The sequence below is a fragment of the Podarcis bocagei genome (assembly GCF_964188305.1).
Source record: "Podarcis bocagei genome assembly, chromosome: 12".
Classification (NCBI taxonomy): domain Eukaryota; kingdom Metazoa; phylum Chordata; class Lepidosauria; order Squamata; family Lacertidae; genus Podarcis; species Podarcis bocagei.
Genome location: NC_138137.1, coordinates 35043088 through 35068618, shown reverse-complemented (window position 1 = coordinate 35068618; position 25531 = coordinate 35043088). Strand labels below are relative to the sequence as shown.

Genomic DNA, 25531 nt, shown 5'->3' with positions numbered 1-25531 from the left:
AGCCGGCGTACAGCTTCTGGGTCATGTGGCCAGCATGACTAAGCAGCTTCTGGCGAACCAGAGCAGCGCACAGAAACGCTATTTACCTTCCCACCAGACAGGTACCTATTTATCTACTTGCACTTTGACGTTCTTTCGAACTGCTAGGTTGGCAGGAGCAGGAACCAAGCAACGGGAGCTCACCATGTTGTGGGGATTCGAACCACCAGCCTTCTGCTTGGCAAGCCCTAGGCTCTGTGGTTTAACCCACAGTGCCACCCGCGTCCCATGGCAGCGCTACTATTACTTATTACGTTTATGTCCCACCTTCCCTCCAAGGAGCTTGATGTGTGGCATACATAATTCTCTCCCTCCCAATTTTATCCTCATAACAACCCTTCAAGGTAGGTTAGGTTGAGAGACTCAAGTCCACCCAGTGAGTTTCATGGCCATGTTGGGATTTGAACCCCTGGTCTCCCAGGTCCTAGTCGAACGCTCTAACCACTACACCACACTGGCTCTTTTGAGAGAGAGTGGCAGTCTTCCCTACAGCACAAGCTTAGGTTTTCCTGTAAAGAGTCTCTTGCACTGCATTGCCCTTAGTTAAGTGGCCTTGCTTTTTAAAACTTGAATTTAATTATCAGTGTGGGCTTTACAAGTGTTTGGTTAATTTTTTCAGCATGTACATGTACTGCCCAGCTGTAAACAATAATAAAGACCAGCATTTTCTGTGTCACAACTACTACATCAAGATGTTTTCCAATTGCTAAAATGACTAAAGAATCAAAATATGACCAACTATGGTGCCACCAATTTAAAAAGCATAGCTGCCTTACAGTAAAGTGCATAAATATTAGAATAATGTACACTACTAGCCTCATTTTTTTAAAAAGGAAACCTTGCATTATTATTCATTATTCCATCTCAAGCTTTAAAATAAGAGCATTTTTCTAGTGTAGAAATTGAATGATCCCACGTTTTGTTAGGACGATTAAAAACTCATATTGGTTTTAACTTATTTTAATTTCCTATTTCTTTATCTCTCCTTTCCAAAAAAGGACAGGGACTTCTGTTCGAATAAATAACATGCGCAAGGATGGTGAACGTTGTGAACAGAGTGTTCTAATCTATGTGTACACAAATAACAGGGCGTGTTGAGTGTGAGATAAAGAACTAAAAAATTGTATCTTCTCTTGCACTGTGTATAAATAAGGTTTTTTGTCAGTAGTCCTGAATCTAAGAAAATTTATGCCTCTCTGTTTTCTTATCAGTGGATTGCTCATTTAGCCAGACACTAAGAAACAAAATGGTTCACTGCCCAGGAATGGAAAGTGGGCATCTGAATTAAGTCTGGAGAATAGAAGGCTGCAAATAGGCTGAACAGTTAAGTGTCAGTATGAAAGGGGACTTACAGCATGAAACGTGGTTAATGCAGTATTCCACAGGGGATGGCAATTTTGCCTTGATTATTCTTGTCCAGTAATCAAATGAAGGGAGCAGCTTAAAATGAGCCTAATAAAAAACAAGAGGAAAGTTACAGATAATATTAGTTCTTACCTAGATAGGCTGTTCTGTACACCCATTTCTTTCTCTCTTACAAACATGCACCTCATGAAGATGGCTACATAATTAGGATCCCTGTGCAGGTGAAAAGGGAATGTAAACATGAGTAACTTGTGGGCTTCCCTTTGGCATCAGTGTGGCCACTACGAGAGCAGAATGATGGAGTCAGTGCACCTTTTGCCTGATTCTAAGAGCCTATGTTGCCTATCAAATAAAAAAGTCATTTTTTATCTTACTTTATTTACATAGAAATTAGACAATACAATACCTACAATACCAAAAATTACACATATGCAAACCCAACATAAACACCCCATGCATGTTTGGCTTCCAACTCTTCTCATTGTGTTTTTTTGTAATTTGTTAATCTGTACGCATTTCACTTTTGTTATTTTCTCTGTTATCAAGATTCATTCTACAGTCATACCTCATGTTACGTTCTCTGAGGTTACTTCCCGCAGCGACCCGGAAGTATCAGAAAGGGTTACTTTCGGGTTTCGCTGCTCGCGTATGGGCAGAAGTGCAAAATGATGTCACGTGCATGCGCAGAAGCGGCGAATCGCAACCTGCACATGTGCAGACGCACCGCTGCGGGTTGCGTTATTTTCATGTTGCGAACGGGCCTCCGGAACGGATCCCGTTCGCAACCAGAGATACCACTGTACATCTGTCAGGAGATTTTCATTATCCGTGTTGTTTTTAAGGTATTCTTTAAATGTTATCCATTCCTTATTGACTTTTTGAATTGTATTCCCTCTTATTCTCCCTGTTAATTTGGCAAGATGTAAATATTCAATCATTTTCACTAACCAGTCTGTTTTTGTGGAGATAATGTTGCTTTTCCAATTCTTGGCTATTAAAACTCTCGCTGCTGTGGTTGCATACATGAATAAATTTCTGGAAGCTTTCTTGATTTCCATGGGCATGATTCCAAGCAGGAAGGCTTCAGGTTTTTTTTTTGTAAAGGAGCACTTAAATATATTTTTGAGTTCATTATAAATAATGTCCCAAAACTCCCTTATCCTCCTCCACTTCCACCACATGTGTATGAAAGTGCCTATCCCATTTTTACACCTCCAACATAGCTTCATAGGATTTCATAGATAACTGCTTGAATTTGTTAGTTAGTTGCTGTTTTTTCAAGGCAACAACTTTTAGAGCAATATCTGTGTTGGCCAATGGGTCCTCACTGCAGCTTTCCTAGCCATTAATTTAGACAAGTCTTAATTCCTCAGCTCCGCAATCGGGGTGGTGCATCCCATTTCACCACTTGAGGAAGTGCCGTTTTTGCCTGCTGCTGCTGCTTCTACCATCACCTACCTGCTCCTGTGACCGTTTGCCGTGCCTCATTTGCCAGTAGCAGAGAAGCGGCACTGCAATCGGTGCCAATTTTCAGAAAGACTACACATATTTTGAGTGAGATCTCCGAAAGGGGGGCTTCTGCTGTCTGAAGCAGTAGCCTCATCCTGCCTAATGGCTGGGCTGGCTCTGCCTGTAATATAGGGATGTTAGTATTGACTAGTCTTACATGTCAAAATTGTTCGGTTGATGGTCTGGTTCACATGTCACGCCAGACCCAATCTCTGGCTTAGTGCAAATATGTGGACACCTGGAAAGGAGCTCACTGTTGTTTTGCTTCTCCTGGGCCCTTTTTGTTGCTCATAAAACAGTGACTAAAACAGTATAAAATAATCAAGACTAGCAAAGGCAGTCTGATTAACAATTAGTATTTATTACTGAAACATGAAGCATTAAAATCAGCTTAATATGAGTGGTTATGCTTAAGTGAAAATGCATTTTTTTTTGCAAAGATGGCATCACATGTAGTTCTGACTTCTGTAAGTCTACACCTTTTTGCAATGTGAGAATGGTTGCTCCATGGAATATGTGCCATTTATGAGGAGAAAGATTAATTCTGATTTTAAGGAACTTAAAAGTATGCTGCAAACATGCATAAAGCATTTTGTTTCATTTGATGTGTTTTTTTTAAAGGATAGGAAACAGCTGGTGTGAAAACCAGGACTTTGATGTACGCTTTTAGTGTGGGGAATTATGAAATTGAGAAACGTCATTAAAAGATCGGTACGTTCAATGCAGACGAAGCTTAAGGTGTAAATGAACCTCTCTCTTTTATTGTGTCAAGTTTCTATTCATTTGTGTTTGGTCTTTATTCTTTTCTGCTGTTGAAGTGATGTGACTGCTTTAGAACTTGGAGGCCCTTGAATTTAGTCCCTGCATGAGGCCAGCAGAAAGCTAGATATAATTTGAAGAATAAAAGTCCAGTAAGATGAGCTTTTGTTAGTAGCAAATGTATTGATGCATAGTGAGAGCGAGAGTGGGGAGAGACACTCTTTTAGTCTAAAACTGTGTAGGATTGTTATGAGAAGAACACTTTTGAAAGTAAAGATAACGGCAATAAAACAGATGCACGTATTTGTGAAGTTGCTACTAGTAAAAATGTGTATGGCAGATTAAACATAACCTGCAGATTTTGGAATTATTAGATAACACATTCAGGTTGCAACCTTATGAACAGAGAGACTCAGGGATGGCAATATGCAGAATTCATCATGCGAAAGGCTGGGCTGGATGAATCCCAAGCCGGAATTAAGATTGCCGGAAGAAATATCAACAACCTCAGATATACAGATGACACAACCTTGATGGCAGAAAGTGAGGAGGAATTAAAGAACCTTTTAATGAGGGTGAAAGAGGAGAGCGCAAAATATGGTCTGAAGCTCAACATCAAAAAAATGAAGATTGTGGCCACTGGGCCCATCACCTCCTGGCAAATAGAAGGGGGAGAAATGGAGGCAGTGAAAGATTTTACATTCTTGGGCTCTATGGTCACTGCAGATGGTGACAGCAGTCATGAAATTAAAAGACGCCTGCTTCTTGGGAGAAAAACAAAGACAAACCTAGACAGCATCTTAAAAAGCAGAGATATTACCTTGCCAACAAAGGTCCATATAGTTAAGCTATGGTTTTCCCAGTAGTGATGTATGGAAGTGAGAGCTGGACCATAAAGAAGGCTGATCGTCAAAGAATTGATGCTTTTGAATTATGGTGCTGGAGGACACTCTTGAGAGTCCCATGGACTGCAAGAAGATCAAAGGAAATCAGCCCTGAGTGCTCACTGGAAGGACAGATCGTGAAGCTGAGGCTCCAATACTTTGGCCACCTCATGAGAAGAGAAGACTCCCCGGAAAAGACCCTGATGTTGGGAAAGATGGAGGGCACAAGGAGAAGGGGACGACAGAGGACAAGCTGGTTGGACAGTTTTCTCGAAGCTACGAACATGAGTTTGACCAAGCTGTGGGAGGCAGTGGAAAACAGGAGTGCCTTGCGTTCTCTGGTCCATGGGGTCACGAAGAGTTGGACACAACTAAACGATAGAAGAAGAAGAAGAAGAACAACCAACAACAACCAACAACAACAAACAACAAACAACACAATGCATGGTTGCAACCCAGCCAGTTTATACTGTGTTTGTAACTTAAGCTGCCAGATAATATGCCCCTTTCCCTGCCACATGTTCCCAGGCCTGTGTTGAGAGATGGACAGTCTCTACCCACGTTTGTTCTGAAAATCCCCAAGTTCACTTGCTTTCCAGCCTTGGTCTTCCATTAAAGTTCGTCAAGAGTTTACTGAGGTGGGGTCTTGACACAGTGAATAATCTAAAATAAATCTTAACTAATATAATCAGCACTCAAAGGCAGCAACATTAATATTTTAATATTTGTGTTGAACTAGGGCGACTAAATTCTTCAAAAACAATGTAGATCTGTATTTCTTATCCTTTTGTGAAAGAGGTTCCCACGTGATCAAGAATTTCCATGTGTAATTGATCCAACTCCTCTGCAAATCTAATACAGGTGGGTTGGTAAGGATTTGTGTAACCCTTGTTTTTCTTATAAAGTCAAACCTGGGAACTCAAACGTAATCCGTTCTGGAAGACCGATCGACTTCCAAAATGTTTGAGTTCTGAGGCGAGGCTTCCGATTGACTGACAGCTAGGTGTTTTCATAGCGGAAGCTGCGTCGGACGTTCGAGTTCCGAGGAACATTCTAAAACCGAAACACTTACTTCTGGGTTTTTGGCGTTTGGCAACTGAAACATTCAGCAGTGGAGTCATTCGAGTTCCGAGGTTTGACTGCATTCTTTCTATTGAAAGATAAAAAGGAAAGTGTATATAATTGTAAGTGCACAGAGTAAAAGAATTGGGGGGGGGGGAATAGCCCTTGTAAGGTTACAGCCCAGATGCCATTCCCTCACATTTATTTCTTTTAAAGAAAAATTCTGAAAATAGCTCTTTGAAAATAGAGTGAAAATACAAGCTTGACCTAAAGTCAGTGGAAGTTTCCAACCATCTATTGAAGAATAAGTGAGACTTATTACTTTGGTTTTTGACTGGTGGAGTCTTAAGGGCCAATGACTCCTCATGGGTCTGCAAAATCACAATGCAGCTAAATAAGGATTTGCTTAACTGATGGACATGACATTTCTTCATCTATTTCTGCTAATCTATTTCTGAATAGATAACTCTTTCTTAATTCTCCTGGCTCTTAAAGTCAAGTCAAAGGCAGTGTTAGAAACTCAGATATATAACCTAGTCACCAAATGGCTCCTTAAACCTGGGTTACGATTGCCACAATGGAATGTCTAGGTGCCTTTTTTGCAATTAAATTCATTATTATTATTATTATACTGCTTTTTATTTTGGAGGGAAAAAATCTGAAAGCGGTTTGCAACACATTAAAACATCAAGTAAGACAATCCAGAAGAAAACAAATTCAAGTTTCAAGAAAAATATTTTAGATCCTGCTCTTAGTGTCATTTTGCTTTCCCCATATTTATTTACCTACTTAATTTATATAGCTGCCCCATAGGAAGCCAGTGTGCTGTAGTGGTTAGGGTGTCAGACTAGGACCTGGGAGATAACGGTTCAAATCCCTTTGGATGATGATATTGAGGTGACGCTCATCAAATTATAGCAAACTGGGGGGGGGGGGTAGCCAATGCCAGTGAAGACAGAATCAGGAAAACCTTAATAGATTGGAGAACTAGGCCCAAACTAACAAAATGCATTTCAACATTGACCAATTTAAGGTTCTGTACTTAGGCAGGCAGGAAGAACCAGATGCACAAATATAAGATGGGGGACATCTGGCTTGCCAGTGGTAGGTGTGAAAGGGAGCTAAGATCACAAGCTTAACATGAGTCAGTAGTGTGATGCAGCAACAAAAAAACAGCTAATGCTATTCTAGGCTGCATCAGCAGAAGTATAGTGTCCAGATCAAGGAAAGTAATAGTACCATTCTATTCTGCTTTGGTCAGACCACATCTGGAGTACTGTGTCCAGTTCTGGGCACCTCCATTTAAGATGCATGTTGACAAGTTGGAATGTGTGCAGAGGAAGGCGACCAAGATGATCAAGGGTCTGGAAACCAAGTCTTATGAGAAATGATTTGAGGGAACTGGGTATGCTTAGCCTGGGAAAGAGGAAGTAGCCATCTTCGAATATCTAATAGGCTCTCGCAAGCTTGTTTTCTCCTGCTCCAGATGGCAGGATCCAAACCAGTGGACTCAACTTACAAGAAAGGAGATTTAGACTAAACTTTCTGAGTGCAAGAGCTGTTCAACAGTGCATCAGACTCCTATGAGAGGAGGTGGACTCTCTCCCCCTGGGGGTTTTTAAGAAGAGGTTGGATGGCCATTTGTCTTGAACGCTTTAGTTGAGGCTCCTGAATTGTAGGGGATTGGATTAGATGACCCTAGAAGTCACTTCTAACTCTGCAATTCTGTCATTCTAGTTATAATAACACTGTTTTTCTAGGTAAATTAGTTCATAGTGCACTTCCCTTTGAGCAGTCTCTTTCACTGGATCTTACTAGGCTTTGCAGGATATATGCTCTTGGATCAAAAGCAGAGCTCTTTTGAGGGCCTTGGCAAATAATCCTTGCAGCTGAGTTGTTAGATTGTTTAGATGTAAGGTGTTGCTGGCATAATGTTGATGGAACTGAATGCACAGTTGTAAACTACACCAGCTTCCCCCAACCTGATGTCCTCTAGATGTTTTTTGAACCCCCTTCAGCCCCAGCCGGAATGGCCAATGATCAGGGGTTGTGGGAATTGATATCCAAAACATCTGGAGAGCAGCTGACTAGGGAAGGCTGAGTTAGACATGCATATTGTTCAGCCTTATTGATGGCAATAATTCAATCATTAAACATTCTGGTGTCATTGGATTTGTTATGAGGATTAGTGAGGGCATTAATTCCCCATTAATTAAAGCTGTGGGGAAGAGCCTAAATTCTCTCTCTTTAAAATGGCCAGGCTTTAATTAACTTTGTGAAGTAGTTTCATACGACAAAGTTGAGGCACTGTGAACAAATGTCATCATATGCACTTCTTCTTCCTCCTTCTCCCCCTCACACTTGGCAATTTTATTTTATTTTTGATGCTAGGGAATAACTGCCAGCCTCTTATAAGTTGTACATACATTGGCCTCAGTTCCTTAATCTACTGAAGCTCTTCCAAGTTGTACATTTACATGCCTACCCCCCAAAAAATCCATGATGCTGCAAACCACCTAGACTGCATGTGCATAGTTACATTGGCTGCAATACTGCTGCAGAGCCTGAGTAGAGTGCCTTCCCGGGAAACTCCACAGGCAAGTCCATCACATTTTCTTTAAAAAAGCAGCAACCAAAAACCTTCCTTCCCCTATCTGTGTGCTGTCGATGGCATTTAGACGGTGAAATCTCCTTCCTTGATGATCATCAGCACCTTCCACGCAGCAACTCCACAGAGAATATCCTTCCTTGAGGGATTTCTTTGTTTTTCTGCTTATAATTTCCCCCTTTCTTAGCTGTAGTACAGCCGCACCATTTCAGCTTGCTAGTGCAGAAAGATGTTGTGAATTCAGTTGCTGAGAATGAGGCTGGCCTGCCTGCAAAACACTAATGCTCCTAGAGGCATGCTAAAGAGTCGTAGGTGAATCTAACCCGATCCTTTCTACAACAAAACGGTAAGGCTGTGTTTGTTTTTAAATAAGAGATGAATTGAATTCCTGTCGTCTTGCTAAACCTGAGCCCCTCGTTTATCGCATGCTTGCAACTTGAGCAGGATTCATTCTGGATGCATGCTGGGCTTCCTATTTTCTTTTAAATCCTTTAAACGCAGACTGGTGTTAAATGTTACAGCTATCTCAGAATCACTCATGAGACTATACACTCTCCTGAGATGCTTGGGAGGGGATGGAAATTTTCACCTTTCTCTGTGGAAATAGGTGGGGAAGGTTTTAAGAGCTGTGCTTCTTTCTTGCTACAGCCCTTTCTCTCTCCTAGGCTGTTTTATTAAGAGTATAAAGAGGACGCTATGCACAATTTTACTCGTATATGCTTGGCTGAGTGCCCTCCGGGATGAGTGGATGAAGGAAGGCGTGTACTTTGCTGAAATGAACCTTTAAGGAAATACCAAAACAGTATGACTGAGGTCAGCGGATTTTTTTGGGGGGGGGGCACATTACCTGTGTGTTGGCTCTGTATCAATGTTCTAAGATATTTTAAACGGCTGGATGACAGCACTGGCAGCAGTTTTTGATCTGTGGAATAATTTAGCATGTAGGTAGGCTTGAGCAGGAGCATGCTACTACTGTACGTTAAAAGAGAAACATTTTAAAACCCAGCAATGATCAGTAGAAAACAGTCAGCATGCAAAGCACGCATGAACACAGTAATAGACTAGCAAATGTGTAACAGCATGAGATGAGCCATGAACTTCATTTTATCTGATCTGTGGTGGACCTGCCTCTCATATCGTTCTCCCATATCCATGCTAGAGTTGATTCCATTGAGTAAATTAGAGGAGCTATGCTGGCATTGAGATATATTAAAGGAACCACAGATTTAAATTCATTATTTTTTCATTGAAATGTCAAACTGAGTTTGGTCTCTTCTGACATGAAGAACACTTTCTAAATATGTGATATATTAGGAGGTGATGGGTACTACTACCTGTAGGAGCAGGGTGATGAATTTAGAGCCATATATAATAATGTAGCAACATATTAATGCTTACTTGCTCCATAGATGTCTAGCAGATATATCTCTTGATTCTCCCTGCACCTTGGCATTAGCTAGTAGAAACTCCTATTGAAATCAGTAAGACTTTCTCCCAAGGAATATATAGGATCATAGATAATAAATATATATGTAGGAGCTTTTCTCATAGAAGAGGAAATTCAGACCTGTGTGAAATGTATTGCAAATGTGTTTTTTCCTTAAATGTGAGTGACAGGGAGCTACCTTATTTCAACATACTTAAGCCACAAATTTACATTTTGATAGGAATGGAACCTCTGTTTTCACTTTGGACAGGAAGGCTAATCTCATGAATTTGTGGCAGAATAATTACTTCTGCTATATCTGGGTTCTGAGTGATAATTTTATTTGCTTATGGTACAAGATGTCTGTGCATTCATAACATCTACTTCAAGTTTCCTTAAGATTTCAGCCGACACTATCTATTTGCATTTACTTTCATTCATTTAAATGTGGCTTTTGGATGTTTTAACACCTGCCTTTTTATAATCAGTATTTTAAAATCTGAAAGTACTTGTAGAATGGTGGATATTGCATCTTGGCTATAGATAGATGAATCTTCAAGGTTTTCTTGGTTTCCTGAATAATCATGGCCGATCTTAATACGCACTTGCAGGGAATAAAAACAGAATTTCATTTGCCTGAAACATTAGTGATAAATGACAATCCTGTGAATACTGATCATGCACAAAGAAAAGGTGAAACTTGATATTGCTATCCCCACCAAAAGTTCCCACACTTATTTAACGGAAATATTCTATTGGAGGGGCAGTCCTGAATGCTCATCACAAGTTTTCTATAGGCTGTCTAGATGTGTTCTCTTATGCAGCTATAAAAGACCTAGTGGGCTCTGATTGCTGCTAGGGTGATGGGCTTTGGCTTGTAAAACCAGGTTCAGATCAGCCACAAAACCCATGGGTTGGTCATAGGCAAATCAGTGACATGTTGCAGAAATACACATGTTGAGATTTAGGTAATAGGGCATGTGCTGTGTGATCATGCATGCTGTGATTTCAGAGTCTAAGTACTCAAAGGAGATTTAGAAGCATCTGTGTTTAGTTTTGCCCAGGAGAGTCAGGAGGAATTCATGCGCAATGGGAAACAGTGCGTGCAACCTCAAGACCTCATCCCTGTCTCCAAACTGCAGTTTTATCATAGGTATGCACCAGCGTGGGGTCCTTCGCCAGCAGCCTAACCTACCTGGTAAGACTAAGATGCCAATTTGAGCTCCTGAAGGCAGAATAGGATACAAATGGAAATTTAAATTCTTCCATGTTGTCAAAAGGAAACACTGAACATAAATTTGGTGTATCTCATCTGGGCCATAGCAACATTAAAAAACAAAACAACTATTATCTGGCTCTCGGTCAAGCTGCAGCTCTTCAGGTCCCTCCAATCTTTATTCTGTTGAAATCAAGACCCTCAAGAAAACTCTCTTATCCAGCTAGGAGGAGATGGTTAAAGGAAGTGAATGGCATTATTAATTCTTTTAGAAAAGAGATGGTTGACCTGTTTCAGTTGCACTGAAGACAACATGGGGAATGTGCACCATTGCAGATTCCATAAAGGCTGGAAGTATTCAGTTTGTTAATGAGAACTGGATTTCTTACAACTTCCTGGAGGCTGTGTATATTGGATAAATTTGTAACCTATGCAATACAAGTTCTTTTTACTTGAAAAGCAGTATTTATTTTCACCTTCCTTGACATTTGGAAATGAGACCTATCAACAAAGGGTGTTTGTATATTTATTGTGTAGATTTCCAAGCATTGGCTTCCACCAATGTTTTCAAGCAGGAATAACCAGTAATTTAATGGTTTTTTTAAAAAATGAAGTGCATAGAATTGTGCTTGAAAGCAGGTTCAGTAGTTCCTTCCATTCCATGAGAAAGTAATGCTTTTCTTAGACCTCCTGTAGTCCAGAAAATTGATAGTGCATTGAAAATATTTTTTTTATTGTTCTGCAGTACAAATACTCATGCTACTCAACCTGTGTTTGACTGAAGTATAGCAACAGTGATTCATGGCATGTCAGTGGATTCCAACTCTCACAGGTGGCAGATTACCGCTTTCAAAAAGAACCTTTTTGCTGAGTGCCAGCTGGCACTGCAGTTTCTGCATGGTGTGTAGCTCTCAACACACTTTGCCCTTTGTTAACCAATTGCGATGTGTGAGTAGTTTCGTCATCCTGGTTCTAGGTCAACAGAGGATGCACATGCGCGCGCACATACACAACACACACACACACACACTCTCCTGCTGTTACATATATATGTAACTCCTGCAATTAAAGGGGGGGAGGCTCTTACTGAACATGGTGAGCATATATTCATTTTCAGGTCACACTTTTAAAGTGCATATTCTATCATACTGTTCAAAATTAAATATAAGTATCTTGTTGACTAATTCTTGGATTGTTTTTCTTAACCTACATTACAAAGAAATGAAACTAATTATCTGGTTCTCATTTAACATACCAAAATTCCTTCTAAACAATAGTATTTCTGTTGCTTTTTAATTGCAATATACCCTCAGAACCAGCTGTTCCAAACAGTGGCATAGCGTGGGTTGTCAGCACCTGGGGCAAGGCAAGTAATTTACGCCCCCTAACCCGTGGATTTTTGCACTCGGGTCTCTTCCGCGCCCCCCCAGATGTTGCGCCCGGTGCGGCAGACCCCCCCTACACCCCCCATGCTACGCCACTGGTTCCAAACATTCATTGCATTAAAATCAGAATGAAGATTTGCCTGTGGACTTCATATTAGAAATGTACCCTATTGTGATGTGCTACATGACAGAAACCTGAGCTACTTCAGTTCCTTTGAGAAAACATAGCCAGAATCAGTTGACATCGTTCTATGTTCTATGATTGTGCAAGAGTTAAGAAAAATAACAGTCTCTTAAAACTTAGATGCTTTTGCTCAAATATTTAAACATATGGATGATCCAAGTGTTGGGCTCTTTCCTAGGAATATGAAGTAGTTTTCCAGCTGCTTGCTTCCAATTCCAAAAATTCACAAACTATGATTCTCCAAGTATTTAGATGGATCTCCTCTGTCATTCTCTCCCCACCCATTTCCCATTAGGAAGCTCTCTTCATAGTTGCTTTTTGCAATATGCTTCTCTCAGGAATGTCTAAGCATTTATACTCCTCTGGCATTGATCATGCCTACAAAATATAAACATAATGCTGACCTGTTTAAAGAAGAATGAGGATTGCCAATAGTTTTTCAAATGACACCCTTATATTGAAAGTACTGTGTAAATGATCAATTCTTTAAAGTGTGTTGTGCCAACATGTTGTACCTGGGAGTTTCTAGCTACTTGGCAGCTCATATTTAGGTGAAAGAATTCATAACTTTGCACATTAGGTTTTCAGCACAGCTGTTCTGACTAGTTGTGGTCATTCATCTGCTACCATGGTAGAATATTACAACTCCTAGATAGGATGCAGTTCTACCCAACAATATAAAACCCCAATAGTTTTTGAGCAGCTGGGCAGACAACTGCCTTTCTTACAGCAGATGCAGTACCCAGTTGATGCAAAACCCGGATTCTTCCTGTGGGGAACACACACACACACACACACACACACACACACACACACACTGTTTAACAAATGAATGAGCTTGATATCTTGCAAGATGATGTATGAGTTGAGCTGTGAACTTGTGCTGGCTGCAACTCAAGATACTCGACCTCTGAAGCAAATTTAGGTGCTGCTGCTGTCATCCTGCTAAATTTCTGCTCATAATACTGATGTGTCATCATGAAGTGTGAGGTAACACTGCCACAAAGCCCCATTCCAAGCACTTCCTCTCTTTTTAGATATCGGCACCAACCATTTTCCACAGGGTTTCCATTCCTAGCCCCCGAATGTGCCAGTGGAGTGTGCATAAACATTCCTCACCCAGTTCCGCCCTATTCCACCCCCATTCTACCCCGCCCCCATTTTGCCTCCCATTCTGCCCCTGTTCTTTCCTCTTCTGGGTCCAAAAGGACTTGTGCATTGGTGATTTGGACGTGCCTGAAATGGTTGCTGCCTGCATATAAACTACTTACCCTGGCTGGCAGTGACTCCCTAAGCTCTCTGGCAGTGGTCTTTTCCAATATGGCTACCTTAATTGTTATAATGGAAATGGCAGGGAAAAATTTGGGACCTTCTACATGTAAAGTATTTGCTCTGCCTCGAGCCTCAGCATCTCCACGTGTTGACACAGCGAACTGCTTCATGTTGTTTTGCTACTCGATAGATGTTTCCTGTGAAAGGGATTATTGTCTCAGTAAATCAGTCAAGTGTGCCTTGTAGGAAACTTATCCTAAACAACAAGTGAGAAAAAGGCTTCGCTGGATTGCAGACACAGCAGAACTGCTCCAGATGGAGACAGAAAGTGCACTACTTCTGCTTAGTTCTCCCTTACAGTTATCAGTCTTTCTCTGATCAGTGCTTTGTATGATGGTGCCTGTCTATAACAGCTGGCTTTGAAAGCCTGTTCAGTGTGACATTGAAACTGCTGTTGTTGCTGCTGTGCCCTGTGAGCTCTAGGTGTGGTCTCGGTTCTGAGCAGGATAAAAGGCACAAGTTCCTCACTTTATTTTATTTAAAATAATTTCTTAACAGTTCTTCATCAAAAGTTTCCAGGGCGTATTAATTATGAGACTTATGCTCCCTGCATTTTGTTCATTTCTGTGCTTATTTTATAGCCTTAGTATACCAATAAGCCAGCCAAGCTCTTGAAATGCAGGAGAGGATGCTTGGGTGTCTAAAGCTTTTTCTATCTCGCCGTTACAAAGTGAAACCAGAAGCCAGGACCATCAGCCATGTCAGCAGGGAAATCCTCAAGAGCATTCAGGAATCCATTGGTTTCTTTAAGCCTTATGGAGCAGGCACAGTTAATGGGCCTACCATCCCTGTAGAGAGAGAGATCTACTTCTAGTCCAAACCTCACCAAGAGGAGATCTGACCACAACAACAGGGTTACTGATGAGATTCCCATTTTCAGACCACCAATTTCTCGAGTGGTCAGAAATACCAGGTATTAGCAAATGGTATTTTAATGGCCTCATAGTGGTCATGTGGTAAGGAAGTCCTGAGTTGCCTCTTTCCAAGATGCACCTGAAGTGAATATTGAAGCCCCCAATACCAACATCCTGGGTTGTCCAGCAAACACAACAGCCATCTCAACTGCCATCTATCTTACCTTACTGAATAATCTCCCTTTCAAATCCCAGCCACTTATTAAGTGCATGTGAACAGGGGGTGAGTTAGATTTCCTTCAGTTCTACTCTATTCTGCAGTTCTGTTCTATTTGTCTTTGGGCAAGAGAAGAGAACTTTGGAATGGTGATAACTGAATTTGTGTACTTTGCTCCCTGCACATTTCCTCACTCATAATTTTGTGTGTGTGTAAAAGCCGCTCATTAGCAGCTAATGTTCTTCCTTCATTAATTAGCTGTTTTACAAGAGTACCCCGGAATAAAAATTAAAAATGCTTCGTCTGAGAGGTCATGACTTTCTCCATGACCTCAAAATTCAGCACAATGCAATAATTTCCTATTTACATGAATTCATCACTGTGAATAGCATTAATTCCAACAACTAAAATAGGCTGGATAGACCAATGCCTTGCCAAGCTTAAAATAATTTCCTGTATTCATCATTGCAGCATATCTATTACTATAAGTGGTTGGAAGCTAGCAAAAATAAAGTCATGTATAACAACTGGCCTGTGAGCGGCATATTGTAATAAAGGATATTGGAGATGAAGAAGTCTGCTTTTTGGTACATGTTAGTGGAAGGTATGCATTTAATTTGGCTTTGGTTCTTTTAAGTTTTGATGATGACAGTAAAGAACAGGAAACTAAAGAGTGAAGAGCATACAAGTCAAAGTAAAAAAATCATTTCCCTTGGCCTTATACAAGGAATTGAACTACTGTGAATTACCGTATTTTTTGCTCTATAAGATGCACCAGACCATAAGACGCACCTAGTTTTTGGAGGAGGAAAACAAGAAAAAAAATATTCTGAATCTCAGAAGCCAGAACAGCAAGAGGGATCGCTGTGCAGCGAAAGCAGCAATCCCTCTTGCTGTTCTGGCTTCTGCGGTAGCTGCGCAGCCTGCATTCGCTCCATAAGATGCACACACATTTCCCCTTACTTTTTAGGAGGGGAAAACGTGAGTCTTATAGAGCAAAAAATATGGTATATTTTCTGAACATTATATTTGGTTAAATACAGCATCTACTGCAAAGGCATGCAAGGAACTGAATTACACAAATTTAAAATACTAGCTATTCTAGGCTGCATCAACAGAAGTATAGTGTCCAGTTTAATGGAAGCAATAGTCCCACTCTATTATGCAGCAGCTCCTTCCCACCAGAAGCCAAGGTTATCTAGAGCACTGGTTCAGGGGATCCTGCCTGCTGCTACAGGTCCTCAACCTGTGGAGTGTTTGGTTCATCCTCTGAGGACTCCACCTCTGTTGCTAGGTCAGGGCTAGGCATGACAGGTGATGATGATAAATACTGGAGTAGAAATTCTAAAGTTTTTAAAAAGTTGCAAAGAATCAGTCTGGTTTTAAGGTAACTTTGGATATCATATTAACACTGTTTCCAAAGATGACGTTTTTGGTTGGAGTGGCAGCTGAGTGCTAGCATTGGTGGCTTACCATTAAAAGGTTGTATCCAACCAAGTTATACTTGGAGTAGACCCAGTGAAATTAATGAACCTAAGTTACTCATGTCCATTAATTTCAGTTTGTGTACTCAGAATATGACTAACATTGGATACAGCACATCAACTCTTTATTTCACAGTTGGAGCTTTCTGACTCCCAATGTATTATAGGATATAATTTTACAAGAAAACATCAAATCTCTAGTGCTAATTATGAAGAGTGTCAGGAGTATGATATTTCTTATGGTCTTGCCTTGTCTATGGACTGTGAAACAGCTAAATTTATTATTAGGACCAGTTTTGGTTCACTACCCAGCCATTCATTTAGCTCTTCTTTCTCTCCCTCTCCTGGAAAAAAAATATGTTTGCTGATACCCTTTCTTGAAATGAAATTATGCTTTCTTCGCAACAGCCTTTAGGCAGCAGCTTTTTCATCTTCCTTTTGTGCTACTTCCAGCAGACATTTGAAAGCAGGAAGATTGCATAAAGATGAGTTAAAAGCCAGTGTGTTTAAGCAATCATATTGCTGTCTCCATTGTCCCAAGGCAGCAGGCCAATTCTTGAGTACGTAAAGTAGGAGAAGGATGGCCGGCTTTGAACCTGTCTAGGACCCAAAGAAAAAATTAGACACTGGGGTGGTTGTCTTGAAAGTAGGTCACAATCCTGAAAATACTATAAATCTTCCTACTGCTGGCAGCTACACTAAACTACATATTATTAATGGAAGTTGGATGAAAGCATTAACAGGAGTAAAGGCTTGGGTATAAACTGTAAAAAAAGCCTGAGAACACTAGGATCTTTTTAAACAACAACCGTCTACCTTTAAAGACCAATGATAATCAGGATTCCTGTCTGTCATGACATTGATACCTCTGCTTTTCTGTCTGCTCCATTTAATTTGTAGCCAGAAGGCCTGCTCCCCAAATACAGTAACACTATATTGTGTGTTGTGTCATCATTACCCACAGGAACTTAAAACTTTTTTTCTTCTTGATTTAGGGAGCCTCTTATGATAATTCAATAATTCCTCCATTGCAAGATTTAGATCTTGGATTCTTTTCTATTAGAAATATCTAACCAAGTTTGGTTAGTTTTCTTTTAATGGCTCAATACTTGCTTAAATGAATCAATAGTATTACACCTTCCTGCCTGAAAATATGTTCGGATAAAGTCTGAGTTTTGAAACGCTGCCCTGCCAAAAGAGGGTTACTTGAAATTGATGGTTTTGAGAAAGATGGGTGGGAGGAAATGGCCATGCTCTTAATTCATTAATCTTGTAAAATAATGCATATAATCAAACCATCCGTTGCATCACAGGCATTTCCCATTTTAGTCTATCTGTGAATGTGGCTGTGCATTGGCTTCCCGTGCTACATTCAGTATTGATGTAGTGTTGAAACGTCTGTTATAGAAATCTGCCCAGGCGCTAGAGATAAGGAAACTGTCGCAGTGTCTGATGGGGAAGGGTTGTTACCCACTGGTAGAGCATCTGCTCTGCATGTGAAAGGCCATAGGTTCAATCCCTGGCATCTCCAGGTGTGGCTAGGTGTGAAAGCTAGTCCGGGTAGATGATACTGAGCTACATAGACCAATGATCTGACAGAGTATAAGGCAGCTTCTTATGTTCTTTCAGCTGATTGTGCTTGAGCTTCTGCACAAGGTAATTTACAGGCAGTGCCTGCAGAAGATAATGGAAAACCAGAGGAGTGTTTGCTTATAAGAGATCTGCAGTTTATAGTTCAGAAAGTAAAGAAGCGTTTAGGTAGCTTGTGCCTCTTATCTTGTGTACAAGCATAGGATGCTAAGGAATACATTCACTATCAGTGTTCCTACCATGGTACAGTGGTACCTCAGGTTACAGACTCCGTTAACCCAGAAATAGTACCTCGGGTTAAGAACTTTGCTTCAGGATGAGAACAGAAATCGCGCGGTGGCGCGGAAGCAGCAGGAGGCCCCATTAGCTAAAGTGGTACCTCAGGTTAAAAACAGTTTCAGGTTAAGAACGGACCTCCGGAACGAATTAAGTTCTTAACCCACGGTACCACTGTATTTAATGACACTACACTTTCTGGAAAAGGGTTCGTTCATGTGCTCCATCTCTACTTCAGATATCAGCATATTCCTTTCAGAGTTTTAACTTTTTGACATTTAATTTCTTCGGTAGTTGTTACAGCCGTTGCTCTGCATGGAATTTGAACTAAAGGCAACCTTAATGCAATGTGTGAATGCTGCAGAGAATTGTTTGGTTTCTATGGAGATAATTGTCTCTCCTTAAAATGTAATGGTCTATCAATACATTTGCTGGGAATGCAGAGACATGCTTCAAATACCAGGATTACAGTGAATCACCCACTATTTATTAGAGGTCTGAAAGCATCTACTGTAGTTCCATTTGGGTTGAAGCATTGCCAAAACTTGTACAAGATATTACCTGGGAGGCGCTGGGCATGCCGCTCTCGAGACCTGGTTCATATCTGCAGGCATAACAACTGATCAGGGAATACTGAAGTCTGGTCTATATAGGATGGGGTGGTAGAATATTTATTTATTTAGTTTATGTTTATGATTATTAATAGGATGGCTATTTTAGACTGTAGTGGGGAATCACATGTTTAATTGTTCCTTTCCCAAGCAAAATTTCCCTGTAATTAGAAAACTGGCACAACTAGGAAATGGTCTGTGATAAAAAAAACTTGCTCTGGTATTTCTTTTCCTTGAAGAGGCTTCTATATTCATTAAAAATAGAAAATAAAAATAAAATAAAAGCCCTACGGGATCAAACAAAATGCATGTTTACTTCGGGAAGATCTCTCATTGTTGTTACCCACCAGTTTATATACAGAGGCATATTATAATCTGCCCTGGGAACCTGTTGAATGGTGGGATACAAATCCTTAAGCAAATAATATTGCTTCCAGGTAGAGATCCCTTGTTTTGTGATGACCAATGGTTCCCAAGTTTCATGTCTGTCTGTCTGTCTGTCTGGCTGTAGCTTTACATACCATCTTGCTGTGCTGCATGGACAGCTGGCAGTTGAATGTCTGAATTTACAGTATTGCACATGAGGTAACCTTAGAGATAAATATGGAATGACTTAGTCATTCATGATGTTGCACTCTTCAAGTGGTGAAAAGGTATGTATAGTCAATCACTCTTGATTTTTGTCGAAAATATCTGACAGTATTAACGTGTGTGTGTGTGAAGGGAAACGCCCACATAAGTGAAATCTTTTTTCTATCATAATATGTCTCTGTTCTTCTAAAGGACAAAGGGTTGAACCAAATTCCTAGACTAAGAGATAGATATATCTCATATGGCTTTCACTTCTCATGAAATTCTGAGTCTGTCTTTCTGACTCATCCGTCATTATCTTTAGCCCTCCCTGTCCATTGTTGTTCAACATGCTAACCCAGAATCCTAGTTAGGAACCCAGAAGAGTGGAATTTGTTTTTTTCAGGTGTAAAAGACCTTGTAAACTATTCTAGCCCTAAAAGCCAGCAACTGCATTCTTAATTTTTTTAAATGTGCTTTCTAAGGAAAATATAATATTTATTTCAAAGCAAGATTGTTCTGTTATATATACTATAGCATGCTATGAATTTATAGAATTTATACACAAAAATGCATAACAAAGTAAAATCAATTACCCTCCCCACTGTTCAAGAGGTTATAAATTGGTTTAATTAGTTAAGGCTAATTAATGAAAGTTTTTTTCTAGTACAGCAAAAATTTCCCAAAATTATATTACAGATTTTGAGGTTTTTTTCTTTAGAGCATAGAATTTAGCCCTGAATTGCTTCGTCCTAGAAGCTGAATAAGATGTCATATGCACTTTATTAGCTCTACCTCTGAACAACTCACTCAAAGGTTTTGCAAAAGATAACACTTTGCCCTTTGAATGTAGGCAAGATAATGTCATGTGAAAAGTTCAAAAATAGAACGTGTCATTCCTCAAATATTTTGTTTGTTCCAGACATCAGAAAAAGAACCATCTTTTTATACATGCTAGTCTTGTGACCATTTAATTGATTTGTTTTTCCAGTTCAGTTATTAAATACAGTATTGGGCTAGTTGCCCAATCCATAGTTCTGCATGCAAACAGTAGTGTTTGCAGAGCTGTATAAATGGTTGTTGCCATACATCTGTCTTGAGAGAGAACGGAAGAATGTGCCATCCTTGGGTAAAGCCAAACCATCAGAGAGTTGCAGCACCTGCTGTAGCTGTAGAGACCAGTACGAGAGAGACATGTTTTATTGCAGCTGGGGCAGATGAAGGGTGTCCAGATTCACTATTAAAGATACACCATGGTGTTTCTTCTCTCTGCCTCTGTTAAATGAATTCTTATACTCTTTCACTCTTCCTGATAGGGTATCATATGTGATTTCCATGAATGCAGCATCAAGACAAGCAGCCTGCCATTGTGAAGTGGAGATCTCTGTATTGAGACTCTCTTTGTACGGATCTTGACGGCAATGAATTTTGTACACCTACAGCAGACTTTTGTGTTTGCTTTCCTGTACTGAGGTCAGCGCTCTCTTGCCCAAGGGTTGTTGGCTATGGTTTGCCATTTATACAGCTAGGCATTTATTTATTTCAGTGGATATTCTTAAATTATTGAATAACTTCATTCAGTTGTTTCTGTAGAGGAAACCCTTGGAGTAGTGGTGAGACTTGGTTTAGACTTTGTCTTAGTACAAAATGTGTTTTTTTTAAATAAAATAATAGTTGCAATCAATATTGGATCATGGCTGCATTTTGCATGCAAGGAGATAACCTCTTGCCTAGCATATCTCATCTTAAACTATTGCTTTTGCTGAGCCAGATAAAATCGATGGCAGCAGGTATTTTACAAAGTTATTTTCAATGTGAGGGAAGATGAATTCTCTAGAGTAAATTACAATCAGGATTCAGTGCACGGCTAATCATGGCAACCTTCTGTGTACTGCCTTTATCTGTTTTAAAGTAGCTAACAATTAAGTTACATTTGCAACATAAACATTATAGCTCTCCATCTCATTTTGCATATATGCAAAAGGACTAACAGCATCTGTGAAGCTGGAGGATATTATGCACATAATGTGTATATATAATCTTGTCTTTGTTATCAAATATCAATATTTGATATTTGGGTCATAGTGGCAGGTTATAGTGACAGCAAAAACCTTACCTGTGCAATATAATAATTGATTTAGGTAGCCAGAGATTTTTTGACTCTGCTCTTGCATCAACTATCACAACTGATGCAGAGTGATATGCGCCACGAAGTTGTAGCATTCAGATTTAATGATTAGATCTCCTAGCCATTCTGGTTGTAGAATTGTGTAAGGGCCTACCACATGCATCTTGGAGTTCATTGGACCATACATATTATTTAATTGTGTCTTTGAATTCAGTTTTTATACTAGAGGCATTGTCTGGAAAGAGGTCCTTTTAGTGCTACTTTCTATATCTCTTGCTTTTTTGCAGAATTGTATTTCAAAGTAAGCTAGTCTTATTGTTTAAACTATTTTGAATTTGAAATGTTTATTGGTATACAGATCCATTGGTTTCTTGTTACACTGCAAAGGGAGCCTTTTTGGTGAGATATAGTCTTACTATTTTGGGGAAGCATTTTATACATATCTATAATAGTCTGCACTTCTAGGCTTCCTCCAGCGATGAGCACCACAGGTGATGGCAATACCATTTTCAAGGACTTGCTGAACACGCTTAGGCTTTAGAAGGTAGCTAATTGCTCTGAATCCATAAGTTAATAAAATACTTAATTCACAAACAACTGAAAAGTAATAGCTATTGACTTGGTCGTTCCTTGGAATGTATTGGCTTTGGAGATCATCTCACAAATGTGAAGAACAACCTGGAGATTATTTCTGCAATTCCATTTTTAAAGTATTGCATTTAATGCACAAATAAAAATGCATACTTGTGTGCTTTGGAACTGGCTTCTCATCTTCCTTTTAGGAGCTCCTACCCAGATATACAAGGAGATTACATCAGTTCTCCTTTCTGATAATTGCAAATCTAAGAGTCTCCTCCACTTCTGTGGAGTACTATTTGGAAACTTCAGAGGTTTAGAACAACCACTCTGTGCCTAGAATATTACATTTGAATAAAGTCTGCTGTCTGAGAACAATTGAAATAAATTGGATTTGAAGTAATAAAATCAGGATATGCACTTTGAGGAATAATGTGCTTTTAGAAAGTGTTTATACCACTAGACTTAAACATGAAGGCAACACTTTGAAGTGAATTATCCCAAGGCTAGATAGAGATTCTTTTGTGCTTCAACCACAAAAAATGGTGTTGGCCCACCATTTTGTCGATACTCACTTCCCAATGAAAATAATAATTTTGTGAATAAACTACATAGTTCGTGGCCTTGGGATTGGATCATAAGACTTAAGGAGGTAGCAAAATTCATGCTGATTGCTGGAAAAGTAAAGACCTGAGAAATGTTGTGCGTTATTGAACTACTGAATGTTGCCTCCACTGGTTCAGGGATAGGGTATGGTTTTACCAATTGGATTTTCCAAGTCTTATACTAATTCAGCTATATACACATTGCTCTATGAAACAATTATGTAAGGCATGCTACAGTAAGATGACTTAAATTGACATAAGTCAATTTATTTAATTTGGCCTCATCTAATTTTAAAGAAATGGAAATCAATACTTTGCAGCAGATATCAGTGACTGGACAGTAAGACTTAGTGATCTGGCATTTATGCTGATAAAGTTTACATAAGGCTTTTATCAAGACTTCCAAATCTGTACTTTCCCCTTTAATTAGTATTATTAATTTATTTATATTCTTCTGCTGCTTTTTTTATTTAAATACAACAGTGTAATTTGTGACTTTTCAGAATTAATAAGTATATTCAATGTTTCAGAATAAATGGCACTTGAATACTTATTATTATTTAATTATAAAACACTAAGGAGTCAAAGTACGGTAAATGTTACATGGTGAAACATGATTAAAGGTGGGAAAGAGTGTTCAGGAAAGATTTGCAGGTAAGAGGGAGGATGCTTAATTTCGCCTATGCCCACGCATTCTTGTCAGCATACTTCTTCAGTTTGTACCTTAACTGGGTTCTCTTCTATTATTAGAGCGTAGCTGGAAACCTTTTAATAATTTACAGTGGTGCCTTGCAAGACGAAAATAATTCGTTCCGCGAGTCTTTTCGTCTTGCGCCTCTTCAAGCGGCTTTAAGAAAAAAGCGCAAGACGTTTTCGTCTTGCGAAGCAAGCCCATAGGGAAATTTGTCTAGCGAAGCAATGCAAAACCGAAAAACCCTTTCGTCTAGCGAGTTTTTCGTCTTGCGAGGCATTCGTCTTGCGGGGCACCACTGTATATGGGAGAATTGGAGGGTTGGAGATGGTTAACCATGACCCACCTGCCTGCTGCTTTTTTTGTACCATATGCATCTCATGTCCTATGTTAGTGGTACAACTGGAGCTGGAAACACAGTCTACCCCCACCCTCTGGTTAATGCTTTGTTTGGTCCTGAGCAATGGTACCTTATCAAGTTATTTAATACGTATTTTTCCTTTCCTTCCTTAGATATGTGTCACAAAGATGTCTACACGGAATTGCCAAGGAATGGATTCTGTGATCAAGCCCTTGGACACAATTCCAGAAGACAAAAAAGTCAGAGTTCAAAGGACACAGAGCACTTTTGATCCATTTGAAAAGCCAAATAATCAAGTGAAGAGGGTCCATTCAGAGAACAATGCCTGCATTAACTTCAAGACTTCATCCACTGGGAAAGAATCTCCTAAAATCAGACGACATTCCAGTCCTAGCTCTGTAAGTCCAGACATGCCATATTTATCTCAACTAAATTCTCCATCCAAGTTCCAAATGTTTTGGTGCTTTTAATAGCAATGTCACTTAAAGCGGTATGCTGAGATTGTGTGTATTTTTAAAAGAACCATATCGCTCTGCTTTCATTATGTGCAATTTTAGTCTTAGATAAACATGATCCAGATTGGTTCAGTATCATTATATTGTCTTCCATTGAATGAGCTGTGTTCTCAGAAGGTTGTTATCCTTGTTTTACCATCCTCTGAAATGGTTATGAATTCTATCCGTCTAACATAAAAAGTAGATTGTTTGTTAATACTAGGAAACATCTAGTTTGGGGTGTTTCTTGTTAGTTTAGAAGATTAATAGAGTTTTTTTTTATATTAATTACTGTATATACCACAGTTCAAATTTTGGAGTGTGGCGGGCTAGTTTATTTTAAAACTGTGTGCTACCTTTTTATCAGAAATATTTCAGAACAAAATTAAAATTAAAAACTTACTATTCTTATCAGAAGCTGGAAATTTTGTTTCGGGAACACTGGATTGGCAATGCTGAACCTTTGTCAAACAGTACATTATGACCAAGCAAACATTTCTCAAATCACAATAGTTTGTGAAATCATGAAGCAGACAAAGCTCTCAGAACATGTTATGCTTTCCCCATGTGGTGTATTATCTTTTTAAAGTAGTGATAAATGAAATGTCATCCTTGCTTATGACTGGTGTGCCAGCAGTTATCCCTGAGGTGTCCTGCCAAATTATTGTGTATGAAAATGACATTTTATTTCCCACTATTGCATAAATCTCTAGTAATGTGACCTTTGAGGTAAAGAATACAAATTCCAGAAAAATGAAAATGGTATCTATTTACTTACAGGTTACTAGTCAGTTAATAATAGAATATTTTCATTTTCTCACTGAAAGAAAAAAGTGTTTAAGGTTGACTAGTATCACTAGACACTTTTCAGAGAATTGTTTCTGAGCCACGTTGGATAAAGGTGCCTTCACTCTCTTGCCTAAATAGACTTTCTGACTAGAAGAGACATCAATTTACAAATGTCCTTAGTGTTTATTCCAGACATCACAGTATTACTGTGATATGCAAGATAGCTTGTATTTTGCACACAGTCAAAGCCAAACAGGTGATCCCATGTACTTAACTCTTCAGTTGACCAGCTGTAAAAAAGGCTTGCATGAATAGAACACAAAAGGTTGAATTTGTCCTTTACTTTCAGATTTTCTTTTTATTGCTGTGAAATTAGTTCTCTTGAGGACACAAGATCTTCAGTATTGATACTGAAATTCTTCTACAGAGGCACTGTGAGCGTGTTTATTGCTCCATGGATAATTTTATATTGAGATTTAATATCCTGTGGACATGTCATATCCCTAGACACAATTT

At 39.4% G+C, this 25531-nt stretch overlaps 1 protein-coding gene across 4 annotated transcripts in view; it reads left to right on the top strand.

Moving 5' to 3' along the window:
• CDK14 (cyclin dependent kinase 14) overlaps nt 1-25531 on the top strand; it is a 223208-nt gene that overhangs the window by 50889 nt on the left and 146788 nt on the right. For 2 of the 4 annotated variants that reach the window (XM_081163263.1, XM_081163264.1), the window contains exon 3: nt 23885-24130. In XM_081163263.1, the coding sequence (XP_081019389.1) occupies nt 23885-24130 (246 nt within the window). Of the gene's footprint in view, nt 1-8133; nt 8573-9015; nt 9040-23884; nt 24131-25531 lie in introns of those variants that run through there. The other 2 variants (XM_081163266.1, XM_081163265.1) reach the window with 2 other exon arrangements.